The sequence below is a fragment of the Acyrthosiphon pisum genome, chromosome A2 (assembly GCF_005508785.2).
Source record: "Acyrthosiphon pisum isolate AL4f chromosome A2, pea_aphid_22Mar2018_4r6ur, whole genome shotgun sequence".
Lineage (NCBI taxonomy): Eukaryota > Metazoa > Arthropoda > Insecta > Hemiptera > Aphididae > Acyrthosiphon > Acyrthosiphon pisum.
Window position 1 is genome coordinate 78,672,735 of NC_042495.1, and position 25,978 is coordinate 78,698,712.

Consider the following 25,978-nt stretch of genomic DNA (forward strand, 5'->3'; position numbering starts at 1 on the left):
ATATCATTGTATAAGAAAAACGATTCTGAGCGGTGACGGTATGTCAGTCTAGGTATAAGACAATATTATATTATAGTCTATATAGTATTTAAAAAAAATTGACCTATAATAAATTCCAAATTAATCATATCATAATATCTATTGAGTACTAATAACGCGTTATACCTACATCAACAACAAACCGTGATACTAATATACTATCATAGATATATAATAGTATACTTTAGTCTTTAGAAGTTTCAAGAATACCAACGAATAATATTATACAATCACAATTCACAACAAAATAACTACAATAGTTATTCTAGGTTTTTAATATGTAATTTTGTCCAAATTTGAACTTAAAATGACTATAAAAATAAACTGTGTAAATGTATTTTTTAGATTTTTTGGTAACTGAATTAATTACTTACGTGGAATCTTGTTTTAAATTTTTAATTCTTAGATACAAAAATTGAACATTTTATAAATTTTATTAGCTAAAAAATAATTATTACGTTTTAAATTTGATAAATGTTGTCAAAAATCGCACTTTAATGCTTATAAAAAAAAATGTGCCTATGTATTTTTAATAGTTTTCAACTGCTATTGTAACAATATATCAGGAGCTTTGTATTAATTTTTTACACTTTTCGGCCCAACAGATAAAACTTTATTCATATTTATAGAAAAAAAAAACTAAAAAAATTGAAAACCGACAATATCCGTAAAAAGCTCAAAAAGAGTCAAATAATTTTCAAAATTTTATCGTATACAGAAAATGCTAATATGAACATTCAGTGAAATTTTCAAGTATCTACAGTCATTCTTATTTTAATTACAACAAAATAAGAAAATCTTAACATGAGAAATCGAGTGAATGTTGCAAAAATATGAATTTCAAACGCTCATAAAAATTTAATTTGACTTGCTTGTAGACAATTTTTTTTTGAAAAAGGTAGACAAACTTATGAGGAATCTTGTATTACATTTTCAAATCTTAGATTTAAAAAGAAAATTTTTCATGAATTTCTAACTCAAAATACTTTGCAAATTTTCGTCATTTTTACGTATTTTGTCAATATTTGAACTTTAGATGCTCATAAAAAAAATTGTGACTGGATTTTTTTTTTTTTTTAATAATTAGTAAAAAATAGTATTTTAGATGTTTACCATTAGTTACTTTGGTAGATGAGGTAAAAGGATCCATTAAATCGTCACACGCTTATGGTTTTGAATAAAGAAATTATATCTTAAAACAAACATGAGAGTTAAATGTATAATTGTAGGCTGTAGCTATCATATAGGTTCTCAAAAACTACTTGACCGATTTTGTGAAAATTTCAAATTGTTCTTGGAGATATCAGGAAAGTACTTTGAACCACGTTCGATTTATACCATGTTCTGTACTGTGTTTAATTCTTGCTAGCAGGTAAGGGCCCCAGTCTAGAAATTTTCACATGGGCCCTTTATTATCAAGTTCTGCCACTGTCTTCAATACATCATATTAATATATTATGGTTCTATATTATATTATGTAAAATAGTAAAATATAGGTGATGTATAATAATATACTAGTACTACAGATGTACTGTGATACCTATAGTTAAACTTTAAAGTATGTATAGGTGTTCGTATTTTGTATTAGCATTTATCACACTTGAAATCAAATAAAATAGACAGATTAATATTCATATTACTTTTGTTTTGGGTACCTATATAATATAGTACCTATATAACAACAATTAAATTCAATTTTTATTTCTTAATGAGGTATACCGTATACCTACTAGGTTTAAATTGCGGTTAAAGTAAAGTACCTAAATACCTGTTAGATACATGTTTAAAAAGTAAGTGTTGTTTTAATATCAGTTGGCAGTTTAATACTTTAATTATTAATATAGATATTATAGTGTTGTACTATACTACTATAGATATACATAATACATGTATAGTAAATAATAATGGATGGACAGGTAAAGATTTTATAATTGAAGGCAGATCCGAATGAAAAATATACGTTCTGCGTAGGTTTAACTGCGTACAAGTACCTATGTATTGGTATAAACTATATAGGTAGGGTGGTAGGTACACATTACATATTATTAATTATTATACACTGGTACCTATTATATAGGTATATCTATTAAGGTAAACTATATACCTATATAAACCTGAATATTATATTCTATATATAATATTATTATATACTGGTTTGCATTCAATCAAGTAGTCAACACAACCTGTCCTTAAGTATGTCGTACGATCAGAATTTAATTACAGGTATCTTTTTATATACATACGCAGCTTGAGTAAAAAAAAAACCAGAGCTTTATTATAGGTAAAAAAATTAACCAAATGAAACGTGCGGGGAAACGTTCGTTTAATATTGATTTCTTTCCGTCAGGCTACAAAATATTATGCTATATATATATATATATATATATATATATATACGGATAGCCGGCAGCCCGTGCGAAAACGCCGCCGTAATTCAATTATATCGACGGCCGACCTTGGGACACGGAAACAATGTTATATATAAGTATACAAATACACGATCGTCGATACATAATACATAATAATATAATATATAATGTATCAGACAGTGTACCAAGCCTATGCGTGTTGTCGTTGTCGCGCCGTTGTGGATGTCAGCTGATCGTCGTTCAACCCGGGTAAACGGGTATTGGCGTATGGCCATTAATAATAATAATTATTGCCGAATTGGGCTCGGCGCTGAGTGCAGACGGTAGCCGACGGGCGCCGCACACAGCACACGCTCCGAGCGAATGCGCGGTCTAAACTTGAAACTTCTACAGTTCTACCACAGTACCACCGCGTCAGGTGTTATTATCGTATATTCCTCACCGCCGCCGGCTCCATCCCCGCCACCAAGGCATACCCACGTCTTCGGGTCGTGATTCGTGACGTCATACGCACCACCTCTCTTCTGGCACTCTCCGACAACCGACGACGACCGGACGGCAACGACGACGGCGATTGTTGGTCTGCAAGGGGAGCAGTAGGAATAACGGGCAACGGGCTAACATCAAATAACAATAACAACAACATAGATCAGTCACTCAGTACAGTGTCTTTACGACGTGTCAGGGCGAATCGTTGTTTTTCAATTGTCACAGTAATATTCTAGGTATAATATAATATTTCATTTCTGCGTCCATCGTCACCCTCAAACACCACCGACCATGTCTGCACACGCTTCCGGCAAGCTCATCATAGTGTCCAACAGGCTTCCGTTCGTTCTCAAAAAAAACGAACAGACGCAAAAATGGGAAAGAAAAGCCAGGTATGATTGGGTTTAAGTACTATTTTTAAAAACATAAAAAAATATAACCGATGTCCAAATATGCGAATAGTACCGTGTGTTTTATCTCGGTTTTTGTTAAGCAAGAACAAAAATGATAAGAACCTTGTGTGTTTGTTGTAGAGTAAATAGTACTAAATACTCTATGGCGTATTGGAGTGTGTGTATGTTATCAATATTGACAACATTTATCATTTCGTTACCCGCCGTGTGTTCGCTGCACTCGTATATTGTAACTGTTTTTAAAACTACGCGCTGGACCAGATTTCTTACATTGTTTTAAATTTTTTCGTTGTATTCCAATAATTGACGATGCTTAAGAGATTTGCAGCAACTACTCTGTATGCGATTCGCCTGCCGATTAACTGGCAACCGACGTCCAATGTCTGTCTTTGTCGGACGTTAGAATTCAAGAAAAATAGATTGGAGATTGACAATGAAGGTGCTCTAAAAAAAATTAGACCCAAAACTGCTCCGGTGCCGAAAATTACACTGTTGGGACTAGAAAAGGATGTATCTGTAGTCACTATAGATGTAGCTTCCAAGATGTGTGAGAGACGAGGCCTGAAATTGGTAAAAATTATTGATATTGATACTAAAACACAGCGGCCTGTATACCAAATGATGACAGCCAATCAGTTCCTCAAAGAGGACCATAAAAGTCATCAGGATAAGGATGAGAAAAATCATAATCAACTCAAAGGGGAAAAAACTGTGTTGATAAATTGTCGTATTGGCCAAAGTGATTTAGAATCAAAAGTAAATAATATCCGTAAATGGCTTTCTAAAATGAATGAAGTAAGGGTGACAATCACTGGTGATACAGCTAATGAGGTTGCTGATGAAGTCATCAAAATGACTCAGGAGAGTTCAAGAGTCGTTCAAAGACGAGAAAAAGGAAATACTGTGAAGTTTCAGTTATTACCTCCAAAAAAATCTTGATTCATATTTTAGCTATACCTACTTACAAATAATTATTATTTTTAAATTATAGATTATTATAGGAACCTTAAATTTAAATTAATTGTAACTGTTATATTAAGATTATAAATGTTTACAAATAAAAACTATTTTACATACATTATTTTATACATTTTTTCTCTTCAATTTTCTTATAATGTTTACGGTATAGTTCCTAAACAAAAGTAAGTATTTTTTGGCTCAATATGTTGGATGGTTTTCAAATATGTAATATAAAAAAAAATTAGGAATGACACTTGCCAAATAAACAAAATGTCTTTTGGTATAGTTTATTTATATGGAAAGAGAGTAGGTTGCTTAAATAATCATTGTTCATTATAATTTTGAGTATGCTATTAAAAAATGCATTGGAAAAAACTAATGATCCAAGTAAACATTTAAATTATATCATTATTTACTCTATAATTGAGATCGATATTATGGGTTATTTAATATTTTAGTTGAAATTCTAAATTGAATTGTGCTATTAGAGCACATCAGTATCTAATAATTAACAAACAAATATTATTACAAGCATCTAGATATATCATGTTAGTTAAACACAATTATTAAATTGCTTATACATACAAGAAATATAATATATATTATATATCTATTATTTAGTATGCTAATTATACAATATTATTTATAGAATAAATATTAAATTGAATTAGTTATACAATGTTAAAATATTGAGAGAGTTACGAATTTAAGAAAAAATTGAAAAATTTTTTTTTCATAAATGAAAATAAAATATGGGTATGGATCATAATTTATATACCTTACTTTGTCTATGAAAATATTAAAACCATTTTATTTCTAAAATAAAACATTAAATGAGCGTTAAATATACTATAAGATTAACTTTTTGAAATAATGAGTGTTCTATGATAAAAGAATCACCCAGTATAGTTTTTGTAAGACTGCTGACTGAATAAGGTTTAACATTTTAACTTAAAAGATCACTGTGGGTAGATTTTTTGAACTATAAATTGTCATAATGATCATTATCTCAAAAAGTATTCTCGTTTATTAAAATGTTAATTTTTACCAAAGAAGTTATCACACATCTAACAGAAGAACATTTTGAAGAAGCAATTATATTCACCAGTTTTTCAACTTATTACTTGTTCAATGTCAACATGATTATTTTTTAACTTTCCAAAACCAAATATTTTTCTGAGATTTTTATATTATAATTATTAAATATTTCTACATTTTTTATTAGGTTAATACCAAAATTTTACGAATTTGAGAATTATTTTGATATTGAAATCGAACAGTACAAAGCTTCGTGAGTTTTCATTAAACAAACAAAACATGTTTATTTTGATTAGTATACTCGTGTGATTAAATGGTAACGCATCACGCATGATGTTTGCTGTATGTATGTTATCACCAAATTCAAAATCTCTAAAAAACACTTTTAAGTCCGTAATATAAATTGTTTGATACTTTGATTCCATTTAAAAATTCACTCCACCTCATTAATTATTTATCCATGGCACTCTTTGCATGCCTTGACTGAATGCAAGATACTCAATACTCATTATTGCCCATTGTTTTATTTATAAAAAATATATTATATTATCTAAACGATATATTTGCTATAATAAATTGAATGTATATTATATTAGGCGTAACGCTATTAGAAACGAGATTATAATGACGTATTATATCTATGTTAATTATAGCTAAATTTGTTTACATTTTTCACTGGGTAATGTTTTAATTACTTATAAGTTATTAGTTATTACTTAATACTTATTACTATTGTTATAATTGTATAGACATTAAATGACAATTGCGATTTGCTATATACACTATACAGACTAGAATTCTAATATAGAGTATAGACATAATTCACTGTGTTATTATTTTGTAAAATTTAGTAGGTGTATCTATTATTGACTAGGACACGTATATATTAAATTTGAATTTAGACATTCAGTGTTAAATCATTGCATACTAAAAACGAGTCTGAGACGATGTGTTTTTTCACATGATTATTTTTTCCTTAGGATATTTTAGTTTATTTGTATTAGGTACCCACTACATACTATAAGAAATTGAGTAATATCAAAAAGTTTCAAGTCTACGATTAATAATTTTTTTTTAAACTCATCTAATAATAAATATCCAATTTCGTGAAAATGTATTTCAAACAATTATAATAGAAACAAAACCATCTTATTAAAAACTCGGAACTTAAAATTACATTAATAAGTCTTTTTACCATGTAAATTTTTCTTTAATAGAAAATAATTAATAATCTATGCGTATATGAATTTTCCTAAGAGTCAAAATATTTAAAAAATAAATACTTCATGTTAAAAAATTGTATTATTCATTTGGTGAATATTTCAAGGAAACGGTTATTCCCAGCTATTTATTTTTAGATAGCAAAAATAAATACTTCATGTCAAAATTGGTGTTACGCTATCGTAATTACCGTTTGGGTAATATTATTTGAGATATATAAATATATTTCTTTACACCCCCCCCCCCCCCTCACTCAATTAATATTCAACCTGCAATACATCACAGTCCGCTCAGGATGATAGAAATACAGAATCTAAATTTCATTTTGTTCAACTTATCATAATATTGATACTGTGTATATATACTAAATACCTTTGCAAAGGTGTTAAAATAATAAATTAGTCTCGAAGATGCAAACTTCCAAGACCTTTATTTTTCTGCTTTCTATACAGAATGTTTTTTTTAAATTATCAGTATACACACACTACCCAGACATTAAGGCTTATTACAGAAATCTGCAATATCTTTAATCATTTAAATACGTGCAATGGCCACAATGTGTTAGTGTGTTACATATTATTATATTATCATAGAAAATAAAAGAATTCAATTATTTAACTGTTCATAATTATGTAATACCATAATTGTGTATATTCTTTACTATATGTGTAATACTGATAAATGATCAACAAAAATCACAATTTAATGACGTGAAAGGGCTGGGGATCAACATTTTTGAGTTTTATTAGGTATAAGAATAATTATAATAATAAAAATAATAAAACAAAATTAAACTATTAAAAATGTAGAGATAAGAAGTACCTACGATAAATGTTAAAATAATCGACCTCTATGTTATTGGTAGGTTATGAGTTATGACTAGAGTTATGAGTGTTTCACTATAATTTATATCATTGTTAACTGTTGTACAAAGATAAACAGTCTGACAGTCATATATATACCTATCTTATGTTTAATTAAATAATTATTTATCAAAACTATAATAAAATAAATTTTATAGTTTTACCCGCTGTTTTTTTATTTAATATCAGAATATTAACAAGTTGTGTACTTCTGGGTCTTCCCACTCTTATTATTGCCAGTTGTCACTACTATTTGTTAAAAATAATAAGTAGGTATTACTTATTGTACCTACTAATTGTACTGCAGACTGTAATTTATTCAAAAAAACATCATGTTCAAGATTGAGGAAAAAATTACATTACCAACCACACCTTTAAATTATTTTATTTTAAATTAGTAGGTATAATATTATAAATCCGCCATCTGCGTTTTAACTTTTAGTTAGATTTACATTGTAAAAATACCTGACACAATTAAATGAATAAATAAATTAAAAAAAAACTTTTAGTTAGTTTGATGGATTTCTTTATTAATTTTTACTTTCTAGTGGGTTACCACACATTAATATAATTGATATCAGTATTTTTTTGGGCGATTCACTGGTCCAGTATATTATGAGGTTAGAGATCGGACATTCACGACTCCTCCCACCACAACTAACCGACAAACCTCCTCATTCTCAACCAAAAAATTAAGGTTTGAGTTTTTATTTCTCCATTTTATATTCTGGTCTTAAAATTTTAGCCAAGGTTGGATTAAACTATTAATGAGGGGTCTCAGAGGTCCTAGGTGCAAGTATTTAAAGGCAAGTAAAATTGTACAGTATTACCTCTAATATATAATATTATTAATTAATTATATATCACCGGACTTTTGAAAACAATTCTATATCAATCAACTTAATATTTATCAACCTAATTGTATGAGCCAGTCTTGACTATCTCTTTGAACCATTGCAATTTTCAGCGTGTATTAAAATATGCTTGTGTGATGTGGTGACCCGTTTTAATAGAGTAGACAGGTAGCAAGGTAGTAACTATTTTGTTACTCTATTTCGATATGTAACAAAGCTCATTCAGAGGTGTTTAAGTGGTTATAAATGTTTTTTTTAACAGTAAAAGTTGGATGTGGCTGTTTTGATTTTTTTTATACATTTCCAAGTTGTGACTTTTGGAGATCTATCAGAGTTTATCTCTATATTCGTCATTGTGAATAAGCTATTGCTTTTTCCGGTTGGAATTTGGTTTGTGTGTTTTCGTATTAATCGATACTAAATAATAAATAGCTGCTCGAATTGATTATTATAATTATTATTTTTATTATTACTTACTTAATGGTGATTGGTGATTGATAAGAACAATGAAACATCACCTATAAGGCTATAACAGACACCTTAAATAGCGGATGTTTTTTTGGAAACAAACTACAAATGTTCTACAAATTTAACCCTCTGAATAGCGGAAAAAATTCAGTGACCGAGAGTGTCCGGTATTTAGATGTTTCACTGTACTATACCTACTGCTGTTTCATTACCATATATATACATGGGGCAATATAAGCGTATTTTGATGTATATTTGTTGTTTGGAGGATATCGACTGCAGCAGTTACCTACTTACCCAATGCGTTTTAAGGACTGCAGACGATAAACCGCTTCCGTATGCTCAAGTACTACACTTTTTATATTCTATTATTATATTGAACTGCCCGTTTTGGATAGTTCGACGGCGTACGTCGTAAATAATATGTTGATAATTCGTTGACATTATATTGCATAAACCTACATAAACTAATAAAGTAATAACTATCCTACCAGCTATATGCTTAACATTTCTCAAATTTCGTATTGCAATTTAATATGATTAAACTAAGATATTTGCAGTCATTATAATCCGTTAAAACAAAATTGGTAATTACACACTTTTATATAGTGGACAGTGGGACGTATAGTAGTTAATGGTACCCATTTTGTTTGTGTAGTTTTTAAAGCCTAGGTGCTATACGCAACAAAAATCAATATTATTGTGTATTATTTATAGATACTCTCGGTGGGCGGTGGGATATAGTTTTGTTATTGTATAGGTATTTTTAATATATACATTAGCTGGGTGTAGACTAATATTTAATAATTAATAAATACCTAATTATACCTAATTGTTCATTATGATGTATAACGCTTTCGGTTGTTTAGGTTGTTTACTTCTTAATTCGTTATATCTTGAAAATATAGGTGTATTATAGGTATAAATTATGTTTAGGAATTTAATAATTATAGGAAATGCGAAAATCTTAATTGTATCAATTATCTCATTACATTTAGCTAATTTAGGTTGTACCTACCTACCTACGATTATAAACTTATTATTTTACTTGATTCGATTTTTATTTTATTTTATTTCGATTTTAAACAATAAAATTCATGGGCAAATATGTTTTGATTTGGCGGAATGTTTTGGCTTATTTCGTAGATAAAATATCAACGCTTGTTTCCCAAACTTTTCCTCTGCCAGACTCCTTAGAGTATATTTTATAGTAAAAATGATTACGACCTCGTAGTAAAAAATAATCTAACCTAACAATTATAAATAAAAATAATTCGCAGCCCCCTTTCGATATACATGGTGGACGCATAAACGCAAATAGGCGGGGCCCTCTAGAATCTCGAGAGGCTTAGCCCCCCAAAAAACTAATGATTTCACAACTATAATTTAAAAGCATCATAAGAGTATCAAGTATAGATCTGAGCTACAGCTCCTCCCCCCCCCAAATTTCAAACATTATTTTCGCCTATGCGCACCCCTAAGTGTCCGCGGACCACAGTTTGGGTAACGCTGTATAGTAGGTTATAGTACTCAGTACCCACTACCGACTGCTCAATAACACTAATACTTAGATGTCGGATTTTTATGCAATTGCTGTTTTTTTCCTTTATCACATTTTTTGGATTTTGTTAGTATTTTTAAGTATTGTAAATTGTAATAGCATCATAGGCGCAAATTGGTGGTGGTGGGGGGGGCTTGGGAGTGGTAAGCCCCCCAAACTTAACCGTAGCCCCCCAAAAACCTAGGGCATACAATTATAATATGCTATATTGCTATAGTCTGCTTGCCTTTAATATATTCAGCCCCCCCAAGCCAAAAGTTGAAATTGCGCCTAATCTATGAATAGCATGAAGCTAATGGTGAATTTTGTTTGCATATTTTTGCATATTTAATGGTTATTGCATATTTCTGAATATTTTGACAAAATTCAAAATGTATTGCATATTGAAGAGAAAATTAAAAAAAAAATTATAATATAATATGATTAACCAAAAACATAAAATTGAATAATACATTTTGTAGTAAACAATCGTGTTACTTTGTAGTAAACGTGATTATTCATTTAAATAATATTAAATTATAAATTTAAAAATTTAAAATTATTTATCGTGTATCAAGTATATACTATATATCTATAATTATAATTATAAGTTATTTAATTTGTTTTTAATTATTTTGTAGTCATAAATTTATGAATTATTGTAACACTTTTTAGTGCATACAAATCCGCGCTCTACGAGTAATACTCCTCGTAATAAGTCCTATGACGTAACCTTTAGGTTAGGTTAGGTATACTTTTTCTGAGAAATTATAAAATAGGTAATATATTTTATGCAGATAATATAAAGCTATAACTTTATAATTTGTATTTCCGACTTCCATGTTGTATTATATACATTTTATGGCGTTAAGATATTCTATTATGATTTTTATAAAGAATAAAAATATGTGTTTTGGATAGTATAATAATTTCCATTGAAATATTCACACGCGTATAATACACGTGAATAGATTATTATTAGATAGATTATTATTTTCCTTTCAAATATTCACGTGAGGTATATATCTGACCTTATTAATTATCCATGGTACTTGGCATGCTTCGGCTAAATGATCGACACTTGTTATTTTAACACATTTTTTAAGAAAATAATTTATTTGTGAAAATGTATATACAGAATGATTCTTATAACATGAATCAAGCTATTGTTATGAAAACCCGTAAAACCATATATACTTAGGTACCTACTCTGTATTTTTAATAATAGCTATTTACATTAACTCTGGTACATAATTTCTTATATTTAGTTATTTGTTAAAATACATTTTAAATTGGTAATTTGATATTAAATGTATGTAAAATGTACTTTAATATTTTTAAAAACATAGACAGTAATTAGGCACTACTCGTGTGAATTTATAATTACAATTATAAGTTACCATTTATACCAGATACTGTTTTAGATACATCTTTATGCCTACAATAGTACAATGGTGATTCTTTTACCATTGAACACTCATAATTTCAAAAAGTACCTATAAATATTTTTGAAAAAAATATTTTTAAGGGGGTTTCGAGTCGTTAAAAAAACATAATTTTTAAAAATATATATTTTTTATGATATTTTATCATTAGTTTTTGAAACTATGAGTGTCTTACGTTAAATGAATCACTGGATATAGTAATTTAAAGTTTAGATTGGAGGAATGGAAAAAGTGGCATTATTGTCTTAGACTACTATTTTTGTATGGATCATTTCACTTGATTATTTAGCGAGGACTGCTGTCGTAATGACCTAAATTTTAGTTTCTCGGTGGCTTCACAATATTATATGTACATTACTATGATACTATGATTACTATATATTACTATGATTTTAAAAGTATTGATTTAATTATTCTGTTTTAAATTATTAGTAAGTTATTATGTTACAATATAAATACCATTAGTTGGATTGTATAATGTGTAATCATCATTAATCATTATTATTAAGAGATAAAATAATATTTTTTTTTTCAAATTAGATAAACAAATAATTTTAATAGTCAGCACTCAGCTGTAGTATTACAGAAGGACAGGATATATTAAAATGTAATTTACTTGATAGTAAGTACATCTGCTTGATCTGGGAAATACATTTTAATTAATATAATATCCAAACTATTTATCAATTATTACACTATAATCCCTACCTAACTGATATATTGATATGTAATTATGAAAATAAAAACTAAGAAGATTGTCACAAATAATATTTTTTGGAAATAATTGTTTATATTATCATAAAGTGGTAAAAATAATAAATAAAAAAGTGGCACATAATGAATATGAATATTTTGATGCTTCAAAGTCCAAACAGATTTTTATTCTTAGTGTAATAATAAAGTGTAACATAATAGGTACCAAAATATACTATATGTTATAAATTGGCTAATGGTTATTATTTATATTTTAAAATTAGTTGTTTATAATCTTATATTTTATGTAAATTAATCTGTGTTTTTATTGTACAAATTAATTTGCATAAATTATTTCCATACTTTTAAGTACTTATGATAAATGATAATGAATAATGATGGTATGTTATTTATTGAACAAATTATAAGTATTTATTGTCTTGTTATTGTAAGTGCTTGTATAATAATGTAAAATATTTTTAAAAAAGACAAAGGAATGTCAAACTTTACAATTATACCGAATTTTCTATATTTGGTTCAGTAGGTACCTAATTAATGAGTTTATAGTACTTAAAGTATAATCAATAAGTACTAATACAAATTTCATTGCAGTTTAAAATTAAATATATTCAAATTGACATTGAATACTTGAATTATCTGTATGGTAAACATAACTAAATCATACATGATAAAGACTGATTGCAATATAATATGGTATATTGAAAGAATTTATGCGGCTTAACTTATATTGTCTACAGATTATATAAACAAATTTTATTCTGATATAGTTAATATTAATACCTTAATATAAATTATACTTAATAATTAAATGTGAGCTATTAACTAAAGATTTATAAATGAAAGAAATTATAAAATAATTTATTTTATTTTATTTATTCATAAATATTCAAGTGTATTTTTATACCTCATTGTGTTATTTTTTATTTCAACGTTAGTAATTTGTTATTAATTTATTTATATTTTATTATTTTCATTACTATAACATTTTAATTTAATGTTGTTTAAATGAAATTGTACTAAATATACTACAATTGCACGGATATATGATTTGTTTATTAATCTAGTATCTACTTACAATATAATATCATGTTTCATTGGAAAACAAATGTTAATCAATTATATTCCAAGTACCAACTATATTCCATGATTGCAATAATTTAAAACCATTAATAAATGTTTTTTTCATAATACCAATGCACGCTATAATTTTTACTTACAATTTATTAAAAAAAAATTGTCAATTTTAAATAATATATTTCATAATTATCTAATATTTTAATGTACTCATTTTAGTGCTGGTGGGTTAGTCACTGCTGTAGCACCTGTTGTAGTTCAAGGAAACGGATTATGGATAGGATGGGCTGGTGTTCACTTAGAGGAAGGTGAAAAAATACCAGAATCGGATCCAAATGATACAACACCTACTGCTGGATTACGTTCCGATAAAGTAAGTTTTTTTATTTTAATAAAAAGTTAACTAAAATATTATTTATTTTAACAACTATTTATGTATTTTTAAGGTTATTCCTGTAGACTTTGACCCTCAAACATTTGACAGTTATTATAATGGTTGCTGTAATGGAACATTTTGGCCTCTATTTCATTCAATGCCTGATAGAGCTCAATTTTCTGCTGATTCTTGGAAGGTAATAAAAATAAATAAAAAATAAATACTGTAATGAAATTAATTCAAATTGTGTTGTTCTTGTTGTCTTAGTCATACTGTGCTGTCAATAAAGAATTTGCATCAAAAACAGTAGGAGCCTTGGAAAGTTTATCAAGAGAAGATACAGATTCTGGAACACCTCTTGTTTGGTTACATGATTATCATCTCATGTTAGCAGCCAACAGCATTAGAAATGTAAAATAGTGCTTATATTCATACGTAAATAGCCCTAAGTCAAAAGGATGTGTGGACCATTTTTTTAAAAAATATTTGTACTTCCTTATTTTCTGAAGTAAAAACAGTTTATCTAAGAATAAAATAGTTTATGTTAAAAATATAATTTTTATATAAATGTCCTACTGATTTAATCAGGTAAAAAAATGACAATTATATTGAAATTATGTTATCATATAAAATCTTATTTTTATAATAGAAAATTCAAAATATAATAGGTATATTTATTATTAATAAATTATAATAGTATTATTTTCTATTTATAATTAAAAAACAAAAAAAAAAAACTTGCATACTTCTTTTGACAATACACTTATAGTATAAACAATTTTTAACCATCTGAATACATTGTATATTATATATACATTATATATATAATTCTATAAATTATTTTTTTAGGCGGCAGATGAAAAAAATTTGAAATTTAAATTAGGATTTTTCCTTCATATACCATTCCCTCCATGGGATATTTTTAGGCTGTTTCCATGGGCTGATGAAATTCTTCAAGGAATGTTGGGTATGTACATACCTATCTAATAATAGTTAATTGATTTTATAGTTTATACTTAAGTTTACTTTATTTTCAAGGTTGTGATATGGTTGGTTTTCATATCGAAGACTATTGTTTAAATTTTGTGGATTGCTGTCAGCGGAGATTAGGTTGCCGTGTAGATCGAAAAAATTTACTTGTTGAACATGGTGGCCGCACAGTACGTATTCGTCCATTGCCAATTGGTATACCATTTGATCGATTTGTAGAAATGGCAGAGCAAGCACCTACAGTAATAAGTACATCATTACAACTGGTACTTGGTGTAGATCGATTGGATTACACTAAAGGATTAGTACATAGACTAAAGGCTTTTGAATTGTTATTGGAGCGATATCCACAACACAAGGGTAAAGTAGCACTAATGCAAATCGCTGTACCATCACGGACAGATGTTAAAGAATACCAGGACCTTAAAGAGGAAATGGACCAGCTTGTTGGACGAATAAATGGACGTTTCACAACACCCAATTGGTCACCTATTAGATATATTTATGGGTGTGTCAGTCAAAATGATTTGGCAGCTTTCTACCGTGACTCAGCTGTAGCTATGGTTACACCACTTCGAGATGGCATGAATTTAGTTGCAAAAGAGTTTGTTGCTTGTCAAATTAGGGAACCACCTGGTGTTCTAATTGTATCACCATTTGCTGGTGCTGGTGAAATGATGCATGAAGCTTTAATTTGTAATCCATATGAATTAGTTGAAGCAGCTGATACTTTACATAGAGCATTGACTATGCCCGAAGATGAAAGAATGTTAAGAATGAGGTGTTTAAGACGTAGAGAAAAAATACACGATGTTGATTATTGGATGCGATCTTTCCTTAAAGCAATGGGAACTCTAATATTTGAAGATGGAGATGATGTTTTGCCAACTACTATGCAACCAGTCACTTTACAGGACTTTGATGATTATTTATCTAAGTAAATAGTGGTTTTTTTATGATTGTATATTTTATATATTTATGTATACTTTATTTAATAATTTTTATTATAGATATATTGGTAACACAAACAAACTTGCATTACTATTGGACTATGATGGTACATTGGCTCCATTAGCTCCTCATCCAGACCTCGCTATATTACCTTTAGAAACTAAAAGTGTTTTAGAAAGGTTGGCTAATATGTCTGATGTATACATATCCATTATTTCTGGTAGAAATGTTCACAATGTCAAAGACATGGTTTGTTAATAACTTTTATATTGTGTAATATGTACAACAAAATAAATAACTAAAAATATTTTTATTAACCTTAGGTTGGAATTGAGGGTTTGACTTATGCTGGTAATCATGGACTGGAAATTCTTCATCCAGATGGAAGTAGGTTTGTGCATCCAATGCCTAAAGAATATGAAGATAAAGTTGGTGATCTGTTGAAAGTGCTTCAAGAACAAGTAACTATTAAGCAGTTATTAAAGTTACAAACAGACTTATTGGTTTTTATTTTTTAGGTTTGCAAAGACGGCGCATGGGTAGAAAATAAAGGTACATTATTGACATACCATTACCGTGAAGTGCCTGTAAATGCTCGACCTGAGCTTGCAGCCGCAGCACAGAGAATCATTGAAGAGGCAGGTTTTAAAGCAGGTCAGGCTCATTGTGCCATTGAAGCCAAACCTCCAGTACAGTGGAATAAGGGACGTGCATCTTTGTATATTTTACGTACAGCTTTTGGTTTGGATTGGAGTGAACGCATACGCATTATTTATGCAGGAGATGATGTAACTGATGAAGATGCAATGCAGGTAATTTCTCTTCATTCTCAAATAATTAATATAATGGTCTAATTTTATTTATATTATTTGAAAGGCATTAAAAGGTATGGCAGCAACTTTCAGAGTAGCCCAGTCTCAAATTGTAAAAACATCGGCCGAACGTCGTTTGCCGAGCACAGATTCTGTATTGACTATGTTGAAATGGGTTGAGAGACATTTTGGCAAACGATTACCTCGTGCAGATAGTGTTGGTAATTTAAGCAATAATCTACAGATGTCATTAGGAGCAATGCAAATGGAGCTCAGTATGCCAGAAGAAACGGCTCCACACTAAAAGTCATCACTAGCAAATGTATTTAAAACCCAAAGTTAGTTATTACTCATTATTCACAGCATGCTAGTAAAAAATATTTTATATTGAGTCATAGCAACCAATGTAAGAAATTTAAGTAAAAGTTTTATTTTTGTACATGTATGAATTTATTATACTCATGTTTATAGAACGTATTGCCACATATTACAATCAACAATTAATAAACTATTCTATAAATCAATTAGAAGTTAATGAAATAAATAATGTTGAATTAAAAAATGTAATTAAATAAATGATACAACAAAATAATACTAACAGTTCTTTTACATTCCTTAAATATTTTAACTTTTCAGTTTCTTTTCTTTTATATTTTAATCATCAAACAATATAATTATCTATATATTCACATATATTACAATCAGTAGATAGTGATGAATCAATACGATTAATGTATCATTTGTAATTAATAATTATCAATATTGTACTTCTAAATATTTTAAGTTATGTATTTTGTATTCCTAGTCAATTGGAAGATTAAAAATGTGGAACAGTTTGTGGTACTTCATAAGTGCAAAAAACCCTAATATAGTAAAGGTCGAATACCAAAATTACACACAATGTAATCATAACTTCATTAAATAAAAAACTAAACTTAAAAATAATATTACAACTTTGTATCATCAAAAAAATTGTGCCATAATATAAAATTATATTTGTAATTGGGTAATTTTTATGTAAAATCTGTTTTATTTTTATTGTTATATTATAATACATATTATTTTATTAATTGTTTAACAGTGTTTTTACCTTAAACGTGGTTTCATAAATATTTCATGTTTTATAAATAATTGTTTAGAAGTTTTAAGATAAACAACACCTATAGTATATTGTTTATTATAATAAATTACCAGTTAAATATAATTATTATACGTTTTATTTAATTCTAAATATTGCATGTATTGTTTTTGTGTACATTTTATTGTTATATATTAATAACATATACTCATGATTGTTTAGTTTAACTTCCTGCACATCATATTATCAAACAAAGTGAAACATAGATAATTTTAACATGTTCTATGTTATCCAATGACCTATATTATAAAGCCCCGTTCACACGATCAAATTATTTGATCGTGTGAACGGGGCTTATAAAATCATTATACATGATTATATAGAATTTTTTTTTTATAACCACACCGTTATAATTTATAAGTAACTTTTCTTTTTTTAATTTAATTAAAACAACAATTTAAATGATATGCAGTATGCATCAGAAATCTATCTAATATTTATATAAATTTAGAGTAATAAAACAAACAGTCGCATATATTATAGGGAGGGTTAGGAGTTTAACCCCCTGAAAATAAAAGTAAATATGTGTAGAACTATTATTGCTATTATACTGTCGAGACTCGGAGATTTCTAACATCCGAAATGAATATATACGCCAAGAAATCAGTTAAATCAAAATGATCTCAGTAAATGTATACCTAATAAACTAAATGAAAGAAAATTAAGTTAAATACACTCACATATTATATAAAATTAATTATCAGGATAACCTGTATTTCAAAAATGAAATACAAATTTTAGTTGAGGAAACATTAAGAACTGTATTTCCATAAATAGATAAAATTACAATTGGATGTTCTGATTATTTCTATGATATAATTTTATGTAACTCTTACAGTAAACTCAACATTGGTAGTTGGAAATTTATGGTAAATTAAATTTTATTTTTCTCTGTTTGGTCATAATAGAAATAGCCATATGTTTAAAAGTTATTATTTTTGGTACCATCATCTATGAGCAAATAATAGCGTAGAGGTCAGCATAGTCAGATATTGGCATGGTTGGGCCGTATTAGAGATACAATTGTATCTTGTATCGTGATACATAATTTTAAAGCATCAAGTATCATGATTCTTGATACATTTTATACTAGAAATTAGTATCATGTATCTTATTTTGCCAAAAGATACAATATTATACTATTATTGTAAACATTTGTACTGAATAGTACCTAGAAATTTAAATTTGAATTGCAGGACATTCAAGACTTAAAATAAATGTAACAATTATTGTGGTAATTTTTTGTTTGGTGTGTATTTATTTTTAATATTGTATTGTAAATAATTGTCACGGATTATATTTTTACAAAAGTTTTCCAGGTGCAATCAATCCGCAATGAGTGATAAGTTAAATTTTACCTCACAATGTCAATATGTTATAACTTGTAGGATAATTTGAAAAACATAAAATAATATTTAGGTGTCCGTTTCTACAGTCATACAGATAAGCACTAAACTGAATTTTCATTCTCATAAAATATGAAACCGCTACCTACATATGATTAACGATGTAGGTCTTTCCACAGAAAATAGAAAATTATAGTATATAGTGTAGTAAATTATAATAATTAATAGTATAGTGTATAGGCGTTTAATAGTTAATAAAATTCAATTGGGAATATAAAAATTCATGTATCCTGTATCTAGATTCATTAATGCATGTTTCATTAGTCTTTTTTTTTAGTATCTTGCCCAACTCTGGATATTGGGAAGCTTAAGTCTACTCAGGATGTTTTATAACCCCTGAAGGTTTAGTCCGTCAAAGATTTATAAAATAAATACATTTTATTTATTTATATATTATAACATGTTTGGGAGCAACATTTAAGCAGTAAATTGAAGGCTGCTTAATTTTAGTGATGGGTCAAGTCCCCTCTCCCCCCACACACACATATGACCATAGGCGAAACTACGGGTCAAGCCAGGCAGACCATGGCCTGACCTAATACTGATTAAAAATTTGTATAATAATATATTATATATTTTAATAATTATTTAGGCAAATAATATATTTATACATGTAAACATACATTGCTAACATTTCTTAAATTAAATGGTATACACTACATAATGAACGTTAAAATAAAATTTATTTTTAACATTGATTCTGGAAATATGGAGTCGTATGTACTCGAATAATCGATTTGATCAGTTATTGTTTAATTTAGACATTTGACGTTTATTTTTATATTATAGCAAGTAACAGTTAATTCTACGTAACAAGTCCCCAGTCGGTAATGTTTGTTACGTGGTGATATACCCGTAGAAAATTATAGTTGATTATACGTACTTTAATATTTGCATATTATTTCTTTTATTATAAATTCATATTTTTATCATTGACCGGCAACAGCGATCATTCACCAGATTCTTATGTTTAACATTAGAAAGTGATGGAGAGGTAATTATTAATTACAATATTTTTTTTTTTTTAGATAGAGGATAAGTCAAATATTTTAATTAATATTTGAAATATACCATATTAATTATTATTATTATTATACACTAGTACATCCCCAAACAATTTATTTATTATTAACCCCCGTTAGTTGCATCTCTGCTAAAAGACTGGGCATTTATAATCTTACAAATTACTCATTGTAAGTAATTTACATTTTGTGTACTTTAATACCTTCAATGTCCAAGTCAAGCTATCATTTAATGCTATTTAAAACAATTATATATTGTTAGTTGAATTTATAGGTAATTTTAAAGTCACAAATCTGTCAAAAAGACCACGGGTGACTAAACTCGGAATTAATTTTGTTCAATATTATTTTCGTCAGTGATTATTTTTTTTGATACAAAAAAAAAACCACCATAATCGTTTATTATTATAAATGTATTAATTATTATAATTTTTTATTTATTATTAAATAATTAAATTTTAAAGAAAGATTCATTATATAATATATATACATTAAACAAAATTACTACCTATATGAAGTTGTTAATATATAGAAGTTTTTTTTTTATATTTTTTAATTGGCCTACTCTAATAAAAGGGTCTAGTTTCACCTATGAAATGCAAAAATCTGCCAATGGTCAGACATTAAAATTGTTTTATTTTTATATGTGGTAGCGACTAGTGGTGAATCAATGTATATCAAAGTACTACTGTAGGCACAGACCAAATATAAATAATGATAAGTAACTTTATAAAAAGATAGGTTCAACCAGATATTCATAATGTATATTACAATTTAAAAAATAAATAAAATATTATTTTATATTACACAGTTTACCTATATTTTATATTGTACATAATATATAAATATGCATTATATCATTTGTTATAAATTATAATTAATAGTTAAAATAATATAAACATTTATGTCTAATAATAAATATAAATGGCAGAATAAGAGATTAGATTTTAAAAATCCATCTGACATTTAGAAATCTTCAAATTGAACACTTGATGTTTATTCCAGAGAATATCTCACACTGTTGATCAGCAGTACAATACTGAAACAATAATGTTTTATATAACTAATATAAAATAAATTACAAATACATTGGGTAAGATAATAATAGAATAGGTATTAAAATATGCAGTTGCATAATATACTAGTAGGTATATAACAATATATGAGGTTTAAAATAGGTAGATAAATACTTAATTGTATATTAGTCTTATAAAGTTTGTTCAATAAGTATAATTAACAACATACATAATATAAATAGTCCAATTGTTTTTGGAGTTCCTAAAGTAGTAGCCGGAGTAGTAGCAGGTGTAATAGCCGGAGTAGTAGCAGGTGTAGTATCCGGAGTAGTTGCACTATGTTGTGTTCACGTATGGCGATCTAGTGTATACTTTCTAGCTAACCATTTTTTACAAATAGTACACTGATAATGCTGTCCATGAATTTTTTAATGAGTATTCAATGATTTTTTTTTAAATTTTTTTTCACAATAGTCACAGGTAAAAAAGTCTGCAAGCGGAAAGGCAAATGTTTTATTAATACCTATAATATACTGTCTTATAATTTATACTATTATTATAAAATTATTTATACAGTCGAAGGAGATCAGTGGAGTAGCGAACTGAAAATTTTCCAGAGGCAAGTTACAAATATCCCAAGGATAAATTGCATAATAATGTATTAATATAATATAACTAATTATATTTCAGATCATTATTGATTACCTATTAAGTATATCATATTACATTTACTAGGGGACCCACCGACTACTACCCACCTCTCTATTTAAGAAAAAACTCTGAAATTACCATTCACCATGCCACTGAAAGAGAATAACCACTAACGGATTTTTCGTTAAAAAACAAAATTTTTAATAAAAACATTGTTTTGGAACGACTTGAAACAATATTTTTTTATAAATCATTAATACACGATAACTGTTAATAGTACTTTTGTTATAACTGCATTGAATAATATGTTCCTTGTCGTACAGTGGTGTGGACATAGGCGTGTCTACGGTGGCAGACTAGTGTGCCTGGGCTGCCCCTGCAGTTTTTGAAAGTCAACCGAGTTTTAAGTCAGAAGGGTTACAACATTTATCTTTTTTTAAAAACTTGATGTTTTTGTGGGTATATTTATAATTACCATTTATTTACAAAGATTTACATTTATTTGGTTTCCTGACTTCCAAAATTGGAAAAACCTACTATAAAGACTTAAGACAGACGACGTTACGGTACGCATCTAGGTATTATTGATATTATTGTTGTATTTTTGATTTGTAGCTAGGTGGTGTAATCTAAGGCTGTAAGACCGATGACATATACCCATAATATAACACTCCACTTTTTAATATATAATTCTAACTATTTTAGATTCTGAGTGGAACAATGAATGTATTGATTTTACAATGTGTTTTTTGTCTATTTTTTTGTGTCTGTCGTCACCTTTTAGGACAGTAAAAGTGCATGGATTTTTTTCAACAATATCTTTTCTGATAGGAAAGTGAATCTAGTTGGTACTTTGGGGGTGAAAAGTAAAATTTTTCAAAAGCGCCGGGAAAAACAACATAAAAATTAAGAAAAAAACAGTAATTTTTACGCAAAATCGATTTTGGTTTTTGGTGTAACTTTAAAACAAATGAACGTAATCATGAAATTTTTAATGGCTGTTTATATTTGCATTTTCTATGCACCATAAAATTTTAAAAATATTTTGATTTGTTTTAAACTATTTAGGAACATTTTCAGTTTCCAATTTTATTAGTCTTTTTTTCTATGAATGTCAATAAAACTTTATTTGTTGGGTAAAAAAGCTTGACAATTTAATACAAGGCTCCTACTGTATTGTTACAATGATATTTGAAAATAATTAAAAATCCTTAGTCACAGTTTTTTTTAATAAGCATTTAAAGTTCAAATTTTGACACAAATCACGGAAAAATCACGAAAATTAGCAAATTATTTTGAGTTAAGAATTCATAAAAATTTTTCAATACAAGGTAATACAAGGTTATTCATAAGTTTGTCTACCTTTATCAAAAAGAAAAAAATGTCTATAAGCAAATCAAATTAAATTTTTATACGCGTTTGAAGTTCATATTTTTACAATATTGGATATTTATTCGATTTCTCATGTAGCGGTTTCGTTGTTATTAAAAAACGAATAACTGTAGATACATGAAAATTTTACTGAATGTTTAAATTTTTATTTTCTATACATCATAAAATTTTGAAAATATTTTGACTCCTTTTGAGATGTTTACATGACAGACATTGTCAGTTTTCAATTTTTTTAGTTTTTTTTTCTATAAATATCAATAAAATACTATACCTTGGTCCTTGACCTATAAAAATATGTTATTTGTTGGGTAAAAAAGCGTGAAAATTTAATGCAATGCTCCTGTTATATTGTTACAATAGCAGTTGAAAAATATTAAGAATGCATAAGCACATTTTTTTTTATGAGCATTTAAAGTTCGAATTTTGACAAAATTTAATAGTTATTTGATGTTCAAAATTTATAAAATGTTCAAATTTTATAGCTAAGGATTGGAAATTTAAAACAAGGTTCCACGTAAATAGGTTATATTATATAAATTACTTTATTCACAATAATATCATCAAATATATTTATAGTAATAACTTATATCATAGGCTGACTGACCGTTTATGTTCAGAATCGTTTTTCTTATAGAATGATATTTGGTATATTATTGAATTCAAATTTAACACCATCTATTACAGTGACCCACTTGTAACCTACTGGATTGTATTTTTATAAAAATTGTCTAGGAGCAATCAATCCACAATGAACGATAAGTAAAAATTTACCACACAATGTTAATATGTTATAACTTGAAGGCTAATTTGAAAAACATAAAATAATATTTAGGTGTCCGTTTCTACAGTCATACATAATATAAGCACTAAACTGAATTTTCATTCTCATAAAATATGAAACCGCTACCTACATATGAGTAACAAAGTAGGTCTTCCCGCAGAAAATAGAAAATTATAGTATATAGTGTAGTAAATTATAATAATTAATAGTATAGTGTATAGGCGTTTAATAGTTAATAAAATTCAATTGGGAATATAAAAATTCATGTATCTTGTATCTAGATTCATTAATGCATGTTTCATTAGTCTTTTTTTTTAGTATCTTGCCCAACTCTGGATATTGGGAAGCTTAAGTCTACTCAGGATGTTTTATAACCCCAGAAGGTTTAGTCCATCAAAGATTTATAAAATAAATACATTTTATTTATTTATATATTATAACATGTTTGGGAGCAACATTTAAGCAGTAAGTTGAGGGCGCTTAATTTTAGTCATTGATCAAGTCCCCCCTCCCTCCCACACACACACATTTGACCAAATATCTGCCAATGGTCAGACATTAAAATTGTTTTATTTTTATATGTGGTAGCAACTATTATGTATATCACAGTACTACAGTAGGCACAGACCAAACATAAATAATGACAGGTAACTTTATAAAAATATAGGTTCAACCAGATATTGACAATGTATATTACAATTAAAAAAACAAATAAAATATTATTTTATATTACACAGTTTACTTAGTTTACCTTAGTTTTTAAAAATCCATCTAACATTTACAAATCTTCAAATTGAACACTTTTGATGTTTATTCCAGAAAATATCTTACACTGTTTGTCGATCAGCAGTACGATACTGAAACAAAAATGTTTTATGTAACTAATATAAAATAAATTACATATACATGGGAAAGATAATAATAGAATATAAAAATATCCAGTTGTATAATATACTAGTAGGTATATAACAATATATGAGGTTGAAAATAGGTAGATAAATACTTAATTGTATATTAGTCTTATAAAGTTTGTTCAATAAGTATAATTATTGTGTATTGATATTTAAAAACCAGTCATGAAATACAGGGATTTGTACTTTATAAGTCTTAATGGATATAAATGAATAATAACCAGTTTAATTATTAATTTTATCTTTGACCTACAATATGTTTAATATAATCTAAATGTCATACACAAATTTTATTTTTTTTTTTTCATAATCCACTTTAAAAACTACTTAAAAGTTTTTGACAAAGACAGTGCATATTAGCCGTCCTTCTTGGCATAATCCAAGTGTTAGATAGTGCGGAACCTGATTACCATAGTTTCATGTGATTCTGGTTGGTACTCAGGGTCCAATTTAATTTGTTCTTTGTACATAAAAAATGTTACCAATTTGAATATATTTACCATTTTACAGTCTATCATCTAAAAATTTAAATTTTAATAATAACCGTAGGTCTATTTTAAAACAATATAACACCAAAATGTAAAATTTAAATTTTAGTAAAAATTAAAAACATTAACATAGCCATTTACTTGCTGACTTCGAGCCTAGGATATAGCCTAAACAATAATATAATATTATGTAACAATAAAAAAAAAATAATATAATGCCATTGGTTATATTATTAAATTAATGTTTGAAATATCTTTATACATTTTTTATAATTGACAATAGCTTTAAGAAGACCCCATATCCGCTTGTGTTGTCTAGTTGTCTCTGTCTAATAAACGTATAATATAGCAAATTATATATTCTGAATAATTCATTTAACTCTGTTATATTTAGTTTTACAGAGAATTGACCTATTACAAATTTTAGAAGTAAGAATATTATCTAGCCTATGGCATATGTTTTAAATATATTTCAATTTCAAAGGGAGTTATGAGCATTTTAAATTGTACAAACAACTTACTATTTTAAAATGATAGTAACTTGCTTTAAGAGGACG

At 27.4% G+C, this 25,978-nt stretch overlaps 2 protein-coding genes and 1 long non-coding RNA gene across 5 annotated transcripts in view; 2 read left to right on the forward strand and 1 right to left on the reverse strand.

The window, feature by feature from the left end:
- The first annotated feature begins 2,843 nt into the window (after window positions 1-2,843).
- On the forward strand, window positions 2,844-17,847 carry LOC100158991 (alpha,alpha-trehalose-phosphate synthase [UDP-forming]). The gene is made up of 10 exons (XM_001944186.5): window positions 2,844-3,289; window positions 13,707-13,860; window positions 13,934-14,059; window positions 14,131-14,274; window positions 14,713-14,830; window positions 14,902-15,790; window positions 15,864-16,053; window positions 16,128-16,265; window positions 16,323-16,616; window positions 16,681-17,847. The coding sequence occupies exons 1-10, from the start codon at window positions 3,189-3,191 to the stop codon at window positions 16,918-16,920; spliced, it is 2,394 nt and encodes a 797-aa protein (XP_001944221.1). The 5' UTR covers window positions 2,844-3,188; the 3' UTR covers window positions 16,921-17,847.
- LOC103310605 (hypothetical protein) lies at window positions 3,524-4,374 on the forward strand. Its single transcript, NM_001293711.1, has one exon. The coding sequence runs from the start codon at window positions 3,620-3,622 to the stop codon at window positions 4,247-4,249; it is 630 nt and encodes a 209-aa protein (NP_001280640.1). The 5' UTR covers window positions 3,524-3,619; the 3' UTR covers window positions 4,250-4,374.
- A 3,077-nt stretch (window positions 17,848-20,924) lies between the features above and the next one.
- Window positions 20,925-25,978, reverse strand: part of LOC100574463 — a 7,172-nt gene continuing 2,118 nt past the window's right edge. The window contains exons 3-5 of one of the 3 annotated variants that reach the window (XR_511144.3): window positions 24,774-24,879; window positions 21,428-21,688; window positions 20,925-21,221 (exon numbers count right to left, since the gene is read on the reverse strand). This is a non-coding gene — a long non-coding RNA (uncharacterized LOC100574463). Of the gene's footprint in view, window positions 21,222-21,427; window positions 21,689-24,422; window positions 24,880-25,978 lie in introns of those variants that run through there. The other 2 variants (XR_511145.3, XR_003839490.1) reach the window with 2 other exon arrangements.

Coding starts and splice junctions, on each gene's coding strand:
- LOC103310605 (NM_001293711.1), top strand. CDS start 3,620: ATGCTTAAGAGATTTGCAGCAACTACTCTGTATGCGATTCGCCTGCCG.
- LOC100158991 (XM_001944186.5), top strand. CDS start 3,189: ATGTCTGCACACGCTTCCGGCAAGCTCATCATAGTGTCCAACAGGCTT. Junction 13,861..13,933: donor CTGGATTACGTTCCGATAAA/GTAAGTTTTTTT, acceptor TGTATTTTTAAG/GTTATTCCTGTAGACTTTGA. Junction 14,831..14,901: donor AATTCTTCAAGGAATGTTGG/GTATGTACATAC, acceptor TTTATTTTCAAG/GTTGTGATATGGTTGGTTTT.